The sequence below is a fragment of the Dermacentor variabilis genome, chromosome 7, assembly GCF_050947875.1.
Source record: "Dermacentor variabilis isolate Ectoservices chromosome 7, ASM5094787v1, whole genome shotgun sequence".
In the NCBI taxonomy this organism is placed as follows: Eukaryota; Metazoa; Arthropoda; class Arachnida; order Ixodida; family Ixodidae; genus Dermacentor; species Dermacentor variabilis.
Genome location: NC_134574.1, coordinates 36,513,494 through 36,525,124, shown reverse-complemented (window position 1 = coordinate 36,525,124; position 11,631 = coordinate 36,513,494). Strand labels below are relative to the sequence as shown.

The 11,631-nt window shown below is 47.5% G+C and overlaps 1 protein-coding gene across 1 annotated transcript in view; it reads left to right on the top strand.

Moving 5' to 3' along the window:
* Window positions 1–563: 563 nt before the first annotated feature.
* LOC142587405 (4-pyridoxate dehydrogenase-like) overlaps window positions 564–11,631 on the top strand; it is a 92,041-nt gene continuing 80,973 nt past the window's right edge. The window contains exons 1-2 of the mRNA XM_075698399.1: window positions 564–779; window positions 5,439–5,641. Coding sequence (XP_075554514.1) covers window positions 629–779; window positions 5,439–5,641 — 354 coding nt within the window. The 5' untranslated portion in view covers window positions 564–628. The remainder of the gene's footprint in view (window positions 780–5,438; window positions 5,642–11,631) is intronic.

The following is an 11,631-nucleotide window of genomic DNA, read 5'->3' as shown; positions in this document are numbered from 1 at the left end:
AATTTGCATGGTATCTTGTAACGAAATTTCCTTTAGGTGTATTTTGCGTAATTTCGGTACCGGTGTTTATTATGTAAGTCTTCTGTATCGTGACATTCGCTTTAGCTACGGCATGTCTGTGTGATTTGTGTGCTGCGTAATGCCTGCGTGCTGAATGGTTGCCAGAGCAAAAGCCTGCTTTTGCTTCTTTCCTTAATGTGAACAGGCAAATAAATTCATTCTTTCCTTTCATCATAAAAAAGATAATAGAAATTAAAATGCAATTGCGACAAAGAAATGTTCACGAAAAAAGAAATAGTGTGTCATTCTCTTCGGAGCTGGCACCGGTGTTGAAGAACGCCCACTATCGATATTTACTGAAAAATAAACAACTTATTGAAGTAGCAAGATTTAGGCCTCCCCGCACAAAGCGTACAGCCTGCGATGCTTTGAAGCCTTCAGTAGAATATCGGTAACAATGCTTACGTGTATTTCACTCTGCTGTCATTCTGCATTTTTTTGTTTTTCCTTCACCGGCCATCGCGAACAATGTGTCCTCCTGCGGTATTACCGGCCAAGTGTGCCATTGCACTTCGAGCTCAGTTCAAACCGTCGCAGCGGCAGCAATCTTGAATCCGCGAGAAGAGCCATGGCGCAAGCACCGTACATTGCATTCCTTGCTCCGAAATGGCCGGTGCTTTTGATTGCTTCTGTGCTCGCTATGCTGCATCTTGACTACTGCCCTAAGATTTCCAGCTATAATGCCCGTACGCTTTACAAGGAATACGACTACATCATAGGTAAGTAATGAAGTGTTTGCGCAGCTGATGAGGTTGATCGCCGCGCTTACCTGACACGGTGGTTAAGGCGTTCTTCCGAGCACGAGGTCGGGGGTTGGACTCCTGTCCTTGTCGGCTGCCTTCGAATCGCAAAATGCGCTCGCGTACCGCACTTCCAGCTCGCATTTGACATGTCCAGGTGTTAAGAAATAACTCGTACCAAGGCATCTCTGGTAGTCTCTCACTTGTTTTGAGAAGTTAAACTATGCGAATAAACCTTTCCTTGGATTTTTTTCTTCTTTTTATCGCCAAAAAGTGCTCGTCCACGAGAACTTAGGGGGGAATGTTTCGAGCAGTCTCGCATTATATTGACACCTGTACTCGTTTATCCTTTTCCCGGGCACCGCATTTCACCTACTGACAGAATAAAGCTATCGCTCAGCGCAAGACGAGCCTGCATAATTTGGAACATACTCGAATGTTATAGTTGTTTCTAGCTGCTGTGTATGTTCTCGCTGAACCTTGTGTGATCACATTGCGTCCGCAACGCGAAAAGTGTTGTGCTCTATGGAAGGTATACAAGCACCGGCGACTATCGAGGAGTCCCCTATAAAAGCCGACGCGCTTTACGCGCAGATCAGATTTTCGACAATCGTCGGCTGTGCTCTGCTCTATCGTTGTGGTTTGAAGGTCACTTGCTTTTAGCGTCACAAGTTCACATAATGAACAGTTAGTTTTCTGATACCCTGCTTTTGCTACTATAAAAGACATGTTTTTTGCTGCAAGTTAAAACACACACGAAGGGAAGACACACAAAAGGAAGACATATCTGTGTTTTCCTTTTGTATGTGCTTTAACTTACGACAAAAACATGTCTTTTAGCAAGCACCAACTAGGTCAATAGACAGTTCTGTTCAAAAACATAATTCCTACTCTGTTTTTCGCCTTCACTTCTACGTCACAATACGCTCGGAGCCAGCAGTAGAGAGATAAATTAGAAATGAAGTCAGTCAGTACACCTAGTTTGACGAGTTGGTTTAGCGTGACGATGATGCAAATGCGCTCAAAGGACGCGCACAATGTGTGAACACGACGCACACATAGCGCAACCTTCAACTTGTTTATTCAAAAATCAGGTCGACACTTACATACACTTAAAAACGCGACACTTGAGATGCGCACTGAACTCGTTAGACATCCAAAACCAAAGTTCCTTTTCTGTCAACGCCAGGGACGCTACACTGACACATTTTCCTACTTCATCACGTATCAACTTTGCCTCTACAATTAGCCCCGTCAATTTATTACGATTCTGGGCTATAACGGTGCCGCTATGCAGTTTGGGAGTACAGGTGCATATTTTTTTTTTTTGCAGCGCACGGCGACATGGCCGTTGTCCCCGGTTTTGACATTATCGCAGTGCTCCCTTGAGCGTTAATTTAGGCAGCGACCAGTTTGCCCGATATGTACCTTTCAACGGGAGAGCGAAATTCTATAAACCACGCGCGTTTGGCACTCAAAGAATTTTGTGAAACTGAAAGCAGCATCAACAGTGGTGCAGACGTTGTGAACTGGGGCTCCGTGTGTCAGCCCATTCCTCGGATATCGTCTTATTTGAAAGCGAACACTTTGAGTCGTCTAACTTCTGACAAAGAAGGAGGTTTCGCTGTCCCACCCGTAATATTGTATAATGAAAACGTGGCAGAAGCTATGTTATCCCTTTTTAACGTTCTTGAGCGTGTTTTGGTGCGAAAGTGAAAAAGTGACGGGAAATAACTTTGCAATTAGTTAAACCTGCCGAGGCTAGCCAAAACCACAGGCAATTATAAGAACAGTGCCTTGGAACTATTTTATAGCGCGAAAACACATAAGATAGATTGCCCCTTCAGAGTTATTCTACCCGGGAAAGACACCTGGCCAAAGCAAATGGCTCTTTTCGTGCAAGATAAACTGAACGTTCTTGTGGTCGATGATCCTTTTAAAGTCAAGGACTCAATGCAAAGTAAAATTTCTTAGTAGTTATCTGGTGAAGAGCCTAGACGCCCTCTCGATCGTCATTAAAGACCTGAGCTACTCTCTACCTCGATACTTGCTATAAATGCAGTGAAGGAAGCATCCACAGGTTTGGACCCATCGCCTCTTAGAATGCAGTGGGTGTTCCGGCTGCGAGCTTTCTGGAGGTAACTTCACTTTACTTTAGTTCTGCCTACGTAGAATGGGACGGAAGCTTCTACCTGGTTAAAAACGGTGTTTTTATTGCAGATTGCTTCGCCCTTGTTTTAAGTGGGTTATTCTTACATAAGGTTGACACACGCCTTAGCGATTAGTTTGCAAGCTCTAATGTTTCTTTAAAGATTTTTAGGTTAGTGGATGACTTTTTAGCAATCTTAGACAAAAGCTCCGCTGGCGAACCATTTGATGTTGGAACCTTAAAAATTTGGAAATGACTCATGAACTTCCATCCAAACGTGCTGGGATTGGCAGCTAAGATAGAGCAAGCCGTTCCTGCCTTATGGATCGGCTCCTCCTAACCTCGCCAAAAGAAGCATTACGGACATGGGTTTTAAAAATGTACTTGAAAAAAATCTTGCCCTCACCTCGTACATCAGTGTTTCTCGGAACAGGTAGTTCCCTTGAAGGCGTTTGGCTACACTAACCATGCGTTAGTTTCAATAGCTGAGGCGCAAGTTAAAATAATCAGAAAGCAATCTCCCTGTCGGCAGAGAAGCGATGAAATAAACAAGAAAGGGTAGTGGTAATTCCGTATATTCGTCCCCTATACTACTGCCTCGTGCGGCGCGTTCCAAACATAGCGGAGTGTGGCGCGCTTGCCTCGCTAAGCGGGAGATCGCGAGAGGCAGCGCGTGGGTGGCGCCTGGGTGCGATTCCCAGCAGCCGCCGCAGAAAGGCCTCTGCTCATGCCGTGCTTTGTTTCCATACAGACGACGCGTGATACTCCTGCGCCTTACCATAGGCAACGTCACCGCACAGCCCGTCTTGCGCGGCATTACGCTTTTATTCTCACGCTTTCGTTCTGCCAAAGACGAGAGCGGCCCTTCGACCTGGGGAAGCCATGTATACGACCAGTGTCAGCGGCGACAACAGCCAAGGGAGCGTCACCTCGAACCTTACTCGTGGCCGGGATCAAATCCCGGCCACGGCGGCTGTATTCCGATGGGGGCGAAATGCGAAAACATCTGTGTACTTAGAATCAGGCGCACCTTAAACACCTCAGGTGGCCCAAATTTCGGGAGTCCCCCACTACGACGTGCCTAATAATCAGATCGTGGTGTTGGCACGCAAAACCCCATAATCTAATAACCTAATCTAAGTTTAAACGTGGAAGCCTTCACTAATGGCGCAACGACATCAAGAAAGAATAAAAGATTTTAATCACTCTCAAACTGAAGTAAACAAAGCGCGATTGCTTATCTTCTCCGTCGAACAGCCGCGATCCACCGCCGCCGTCGCTCTTGCTCGTGAAGCAGCACCGGCAACTAAGTGGGTGCCTTACGGTTTTTTTTGTACGTTTTAAAGCACCTAACTACGCAATAGTTCCTTCAAGAGATAGCTGAAGGCTGACAGAAGCGTTAAATCACGATCAACAACGCAAACTTGACAGCACAGGCATCGGCGCAGCGGCAACAGCGCTCGCCCGAGCGCGCCTACGCTTCGCAGCCTTGGCGACAGGCGGCGTTGTCGGCGTTTTGAGCATGGCGTATACTTTATGGATCGCATCGTGTCACACTTTACAGACACATAGAAAGAGTTCCCCGGGAGATAGCTCGAGCATGCTGACAAATTAAAACAGTGCTACTGTAGGCCATGCTTCGGTACAGAAAATTACCAGTAACCACAATATCGAACAGAGTTATAAATATGCGCTGGCGATGTGAAGTTTCGCACTTTATACAAAGAGACTGATGGTGGGAATGGCAACGTTTATTTGAACAGTGTACCCCTTTCGACTTTATTTCCGAAAGCGGCCGCCGCGTATCGCCCAAAGCAGGGTTCTAGGCTATCTGACAAGCACTCCATGTGTTCCCGCTCATATTGCTCATGACAGTGCGTAATGCTTTTACGTTTTATCGCAAACGACATTCTGAAACTTTTATGATCAACGCAACCACTCAAAATACTCCGTCTGCCGCTGCTTCTAAACGACCTGCGCAAGCAGAGGCTCAGCGGTGCCGCCGAGAGGACCTTGTTAAGAATGAAATTCTTCGCCACCATACACGGCGATGTGAAAACACCTAAACAGTTGCGCTCAAAATTCGCATTAGAGAGCATCGTAATTGTCAGTGAATTTTTTAGTCTTTGTGACACCACGTGTTCGCTCTCCTTGATTTGGACTATAAAGTAGTGGCGCTTTTTCATGTTTTGCTTTCTTCTCTTGTCCCTTAGTCTAACTAGGTGTTCTGCTATGCGGTGTTTTAAACAAATTCTGAGTTTGAACGTTCATAATCGGACTCATGGTTTCTCGATGTGACTGCTCCGGCGCCGTGCTCTTCTGTTTAAGATCGCTTCATGATTCTTTAAACTCACTTACGTTATGTACCGTATCAGACTTATTTTAAATGTTGAGTATAAGACTGCGGGGCAATTCAAGTGTTTGTTCACATGGGCCCCACTATAATTTCCACGGGCTCTATAGCTTTGCTACCTCTTTCACACTTGCAGTCGGTGGTGGAACAGCTGGGTGCGTGCTGGCCAACAGGCTTTCAGCTGATGGCTCGCGAACGGTGTTGCTCATTGAGGCAGGCGGTGTCGAGAATGCAGCCACGGAAATTCCACTGCTCTCAATGATACACTTTCATGGTCCCTTCGATTGGGACTACCGGACAGAGCCGCAGAAGTATGCTTGCCTCGGGATGGATGATAATGTAAGTAAGCATGAGTCATTCTTGCCGTGTACCAAGCGCGCAGGACTTCATAGTGCACAAGCTTATTGTCAACTTGAGGTCCACATAGTGCTCTATTGCATCGAAACCAAGTTCTCAGCTTCTAGACATATACCCTTCGGAGAAAACGTATAACCATACGTCCCAATCCAGCAGCATCGTCGCCATGTCTGGTCCCATTACCGTCTGCGAAATGTTGGGGCATCGCCGGTGTCCTTAAGAATTTATATCATGCTGGTTTCGTTTAGCTTCTTTCTACCCACCAGTTTATTGTTTGTTTCACTCTTATTTAGTTATTGCACTGTTGTTGATGCTATCGCAAAAAACTGGCGATTTCTACCACTGTACTCCTACCACTTCCCTCCTACATACAGTACTAGGTGCTCCCATTGAGGAACAGGTGAGATATAGTGTAAATAAATAATTAAGTAAAAAGTATGTAGGAAACTATGTTACGGGAAGCATTTAGAACGTAGCTGGCTATGCAACATAGACAGATAGATAGATAATGATTTATTTCCATCACCATTACATTGATGGAGGGGATGGGAATAAAAGCGATTGACGCTTGACTAAGTTCCCACCCCCCGTACAGCAGGTAAGCAGTGGCATGCGACGGCACCTCTGTCACGACAGCAAATACAATAGTCGAACAAAGCATTAGTATATAAACAAGTATGCAAAATACACAATCACCTGCGTCTGTGAAACAAAATATAAACCGATTGAAAAGAAATACAAGTACAGCAACTGAGAACAAAAACGCTTACGAAACAGCGAAATAACAGCAACCAAAAATGCGCTTATAACACAACTAGACACAAAAACGTTCACAGATGTCTAAATGTTGGACAATCAAAGGGACGCGTTCATGAGAAAGTAGTTGCGAAGGTTAGTGCAGGTAATACTTCCTAGGTCTATATTTTCATCAATTAATTTGTTAAGGATGGAAATTGAAATGCTACCATTTGGCGCCCATAGTTTGTTCTTACTTTTGGTAATACCCAGTGTGGTTTATGCCGGCGTGGATATGTGCAATGAAATAATTCAATCGGGGCTAAGTCAGATGTATTACTTATGCATCTTCTTTGTTCTAGTTTGTAGGCGCGTAGTAGTCTATAACCCTAGAGGCTGAAAACGTTAATGATATTGTTCTTGAAAAATAAGTTTTTTTTAGTGTCTACTTGGTAGGTTATGAACTAATCTGAGGGCGCGTTTTTCGAGAGTTCCTAGTTTTTTCAGACTGGTTTGTGTAGCAGTACCCCATACTAATGAGCAGTAGTTTAGATGTGAGCGAAATAATGCATGATATAGAGAGAGTCTTACTGTTTGTGGGAGATAATTTTTGGAGCGCGTTATAAATCCTATGGCTCTAGATGCCTTTAATGCTACATTGTCTATGTGGTCGTCCCACAGCATGTTTTCGGTTAATGTTACGCCAAGTGATTTGAATGACCTCACTAACTCAATCTGGTCTCTGTTATAGAATAAGTCACCGAAATCACCGCATTTTTTATTTTTGGGACGAAAAAGTACTGCCTTTGACTTTGCAATATTAACAGACAAAAGGTTTTTATCGGACCATACATGTATTTTTTCCAGGAGCACATTTGCATTCGTCCTTAGCTTACTACTGCTATCGTCAGATAAAAACAAACTAGTATCATCGGCGTAGATTATGAAAGGAACATTACTATCCACACTGACGATATCATTATTGTACAGGTTAAAAAGCAATGGTCCTAAGATACTCCCTAAGGGTACCCCGCACGAAACTGTTCGTAAAGTTGACTTATATTCGTTTATCTGGACATACTGTCTTCTGTGCGAGAGGTAAGATTTAATTAAGAGTAATGCTGGGCGCCTCTAATTCCATAACGTGCAAGCTTCTGAAACAAGATGCTATGATTTATGCAATCAAAGGCTTTGCTATAATCTAAGAAAATTCCCAAGACGAGGTTCCTATGTTCAAAGTTCCTTAGTATATATTCTTTGTGGTGTAAAAGAGCAAGTTCCGTCGATCGGTTTTTTCTGAAGCCATACTGGTTGTCAGAATGGTTGACATCGTTTGGGCTTCCGCATAACGTTACTGGATTGGGAACCTGGATCAGAGACCTGGATTGGGAAGAATTGGGGATAAGAGTTAATGGAGAATACCTTAGTAACTTGCGATTCACTGATGATGTTGCCTTGCTTAGTAACTCAGGGGACCAATTGCAATGCATGCTCACAGACCTCGAGAGGCAAAGCAGAAGGGTGGGTCTAAAAATTATTCTGCAGAAAATTTCTGGTTCTAATTTCTGGTTCCGGAATCAGGAATCCAACCTCTCCACCTGGACAGCATTTACCCATTCTTTCAAAGAAGTCTTCGGTCGCCCTGCTGTGCGCAAGCTTCGCGCAGAACAACGCTTGCGTAGTCGCGCTCAGCAAAAGGGTGAAAACTTCACAAGCTATATTGAGGACGTAGTTAACCTTTGCCGGCGCATTAATCCCGCCATGCCCGACTGTGAAAAGATCAAGAATGTCATGAAGGGCATAGAGGATGACGCCTTCCAAATGCTCTCGGCTAAAAATCCTCAAACGATTGACGATGTCATTACACTGTGTCAGAGCTACGATGAGCTCCGCATACAACGCCTTACTGCGCGCCGAGCTGCCGCGCCCGACGACACGATTTCGGCTTTAACTGGCACTTTCAGTGCTGCTCCCGCCCACTCTTCGTTCCTCCACCAAATCAAGCAATGCGTTCGCGAAGAAGTCGCGCGCCAACTGTCACTGCTGCCTGCTACCCAGTCGTCTGAGTCCTCTTTGTCCCCGGAACTCCGACGCGTCATACACGAACAAGTCAGCGACGCACTACCTCTCGCTAATCAGCCACTATAGCTCTCAGCGCCGGTTCCGCTCACGTACGCTGCCGTCGTCGCCAGGCCAAGACTACGGCCTGAAGTTGCGCACTACACCCCCACAAGCGGCTTCTACGCCTCGCCTTCTCCAGCTGCGAACTACTTGCCCAGAAGCGGCTTCTGCGCGCCCCCGCAGCTCCTACGCCCAGCTCAAAACAGTTCACCGCTACCTAGGCCCCCTGTTGATAATCAGTGGCGTACCCAAGACAACCGGCCGATCTGCTTCGCGTGTGGCTTTGCTGGCCACGTGGCACGGTTCTGCCGCCGGCGGGGTTGGTATCCTCCCGATACTGCGAGATGTCAAGGGAATACTACTGACTCCCAGTCCCGCTATTCGCCAGCAGTTCTGCACTTCGCTCCTTCATCTCTTGTTCCCCGAAGCTTCAACACACGTCGGTCTTCATCTCCCCGTCGACGTTACCTCTCCCCCATCGTCCGCCGCCCTCCAGCTGTGGAGGAAAACTAAAAGGCGCAGTTCCGGAGGCAAGAACTGCCATCTCTTCGAACTGCTCAAGCGCTCGTTTATTGCCTACGAACATCATTGAAGTTTTTGCCGAAGGTGTCGCTGTTCGCGCGCTTGTCGACACGGGTGCCGCAGTGTCTGTCATTGCCGACCAGCTTCACCTTACGCTCCGAAAAGTCGCGACGCCGTTTTCTGTCATTTCGCTACGTACAGCAAGCGCTGAGCCAATTGAGCCCTTAGGAACATATACCGTCCGTGTCGCCATACAAGACAGTCTACACCACATTGAGTTTGTTGTTCTTCCCCGCTGCTCTGATGCCATCATTTTAGGATGGGACTTCCTCTCATCCCATCACGCTGTTATTGATTGCGCCCGTGCGGAACTTGCGCTGGCTCCATTTTGCGGCAGTCCTTCTGAAGGTTTGCCTCCGCCTTCTGCTCGGGTGTTCGTCGCCACCGACGCTGATATCCCTCCTTTCTCTGCCGCCCTTGTACCCGTTTCCTGTGCTGCTTTCTGCGATTCCACAGTTCTTTTCACGCCATCTCAACTTGCTGCACGCCGTCATCCCTTCTTTCTCTGCCGCCCTTGTACCCGTTTCCTGTGCTGCTTTCTGCGATTCCACAGCTCTTTTCAAGCCATCTCAACTTGCTGCACGCCGTCATCCCTTCTTGCTTCCCTTTGCCCTCCTTCCCTTTCGCCAGGGTTCCAGCGCACTATACATTTCGAATCCGTTTTCGTGTCCATCAAGCTTACATCGTGGCGAGTGTGTCGGCTTTGCTGACGAATTTGACACGAGCTCTGTGTACGATGAGCCTGATGACTGGACTCCTCTTCACGTTGACGCCATGGCTCTCCCTCTTTCTGCGCCTGCATGTGACCGAACGTTTGGTCCATTTATTGATCCTAACCTCACTCCGAGTCAGCGCACGCAGATCGTTGACCTCCTTCACCAATTTCGATCTTCTTTCGACCTCCAAAAACAATGTTTAGGACGTATCTCCACAGTCGTTCATCACATCGACACCTGAAGCCACGCACCGCTACGCCAACGTCCATACCGTCTGTCCGCGACGGAGCGCCGCGTCATCGATGAGCACGTAGGAGACATGCTTCGGCGTGGCGTTATACAGCCATCACACAGTCCCTGGGTTTCGCGGTAGTGCTGGAGAAAAACAAAGATGGGACTATTCGTTTTTGTGCGGACTGTCGGCGTCTAAATAAGATAACCCGGAAAGATGTCTATCCTCTTCCCCGTATCGACGACGCACTGGACTGCCTCCAAGGCGCTGAATTATTTTCGTCCTTAGACTTACGATCCGGTTATTGGCAGGTCCCCGCGGCTGACGCAGACCGCCCGAAAACAGCATTTGTTGCGCCTGATGGCCTATATGAATTTACCGTGATGCCCTTTGGCCTCTGTAATGCGCCTGCAACATTTGAAAGAATGATGGATAACATCCTCCGGGGCCTCAAATGGCAGACATGCCTTTATCTCGATGACATTGTCATCGTTTCCCCAGACTTTTCTTCCCATCTGTTCCGCCTCAGACGCGTGCTCACTTGCCTTGCTGATGCTGGACTCCAGCTCAACTTAAAGAAGTGTCGCTTCGCCGCCCGGCAGCTAGTCATCCTTGGCCACGTTGTTTCGAAAGATGGTGTGCTCCCAGATCCAACCAAACTCCAAGCCGTTGCCGATTTCCCACGACCAAAGACCACAAAATAACTCCGCAGCTTCATCGGATTATGCTCCTATTTTCGTCGTTTCATCCGCAACTTCGCCACCATAATAGCGCCTTTGACGCAGCTTGTCGCAGGTAACCACGACCTCTTGGCCTGGCCGCCAGTTTGCGATGCTGCGTGCACGACGCTGCGCCGTCTTCTAACCTCACCCCCCTTACTCCGACATTTTCACCCCAGCGCACCGACAGAAATACACTCGGATGCCAGTGGCGTCGGCATTGGCGCTGTTCTTGCACAACGAAAGACTGGCTTCGATGAATACGTTGTTGCCTTCGCTAGCCGCGCACTCACAAAAGCGGAAGCAAACTATTCCGTTACAGAAAAAAATTATCGACGATTACGTTACTTCCTAATGCGAAATTTGAGCGCAGCAAATATGCTGTTTCACCTTTTCGATAGATTGAGGCAAAGAAATCGAGCAACACATGTATGCGCTATCACAGAATTTTTTTTTATTTTTCACACGTATTCCTTTAACAAAGACTCCACTAGGTAAGCTTCTGCTTCGGCGGCACGCACCTCTGGATTCTGACGGCGACGGCGCTGGGCCTCTGCTCTGGCAGCTCGTTTAGCAGCAGCAGCAGCAGCAGCAGACGGAGGACTTCCATCGGTCGTCTCGCTCATGGCTCAGAAAGAACTGGCAGATAATTTCGCAGTGGCGAACGGCAGCGGCAATTTCGGCTCGGGCGGTGCACATATACAGATCCGCCGCCACCGATCTGGCCCTCTGATTGCCACCGCACAGGGGTTGCATTGGAGGAGGAGCGAAGAAAGGAATTAAGTTCGAGCCAGCGCTTTGACAACCGGAGACTCGCAGGAAGAGGGGGGAGGGGGGCGGCGTGTACACCCAGCGGCAAACGATGGG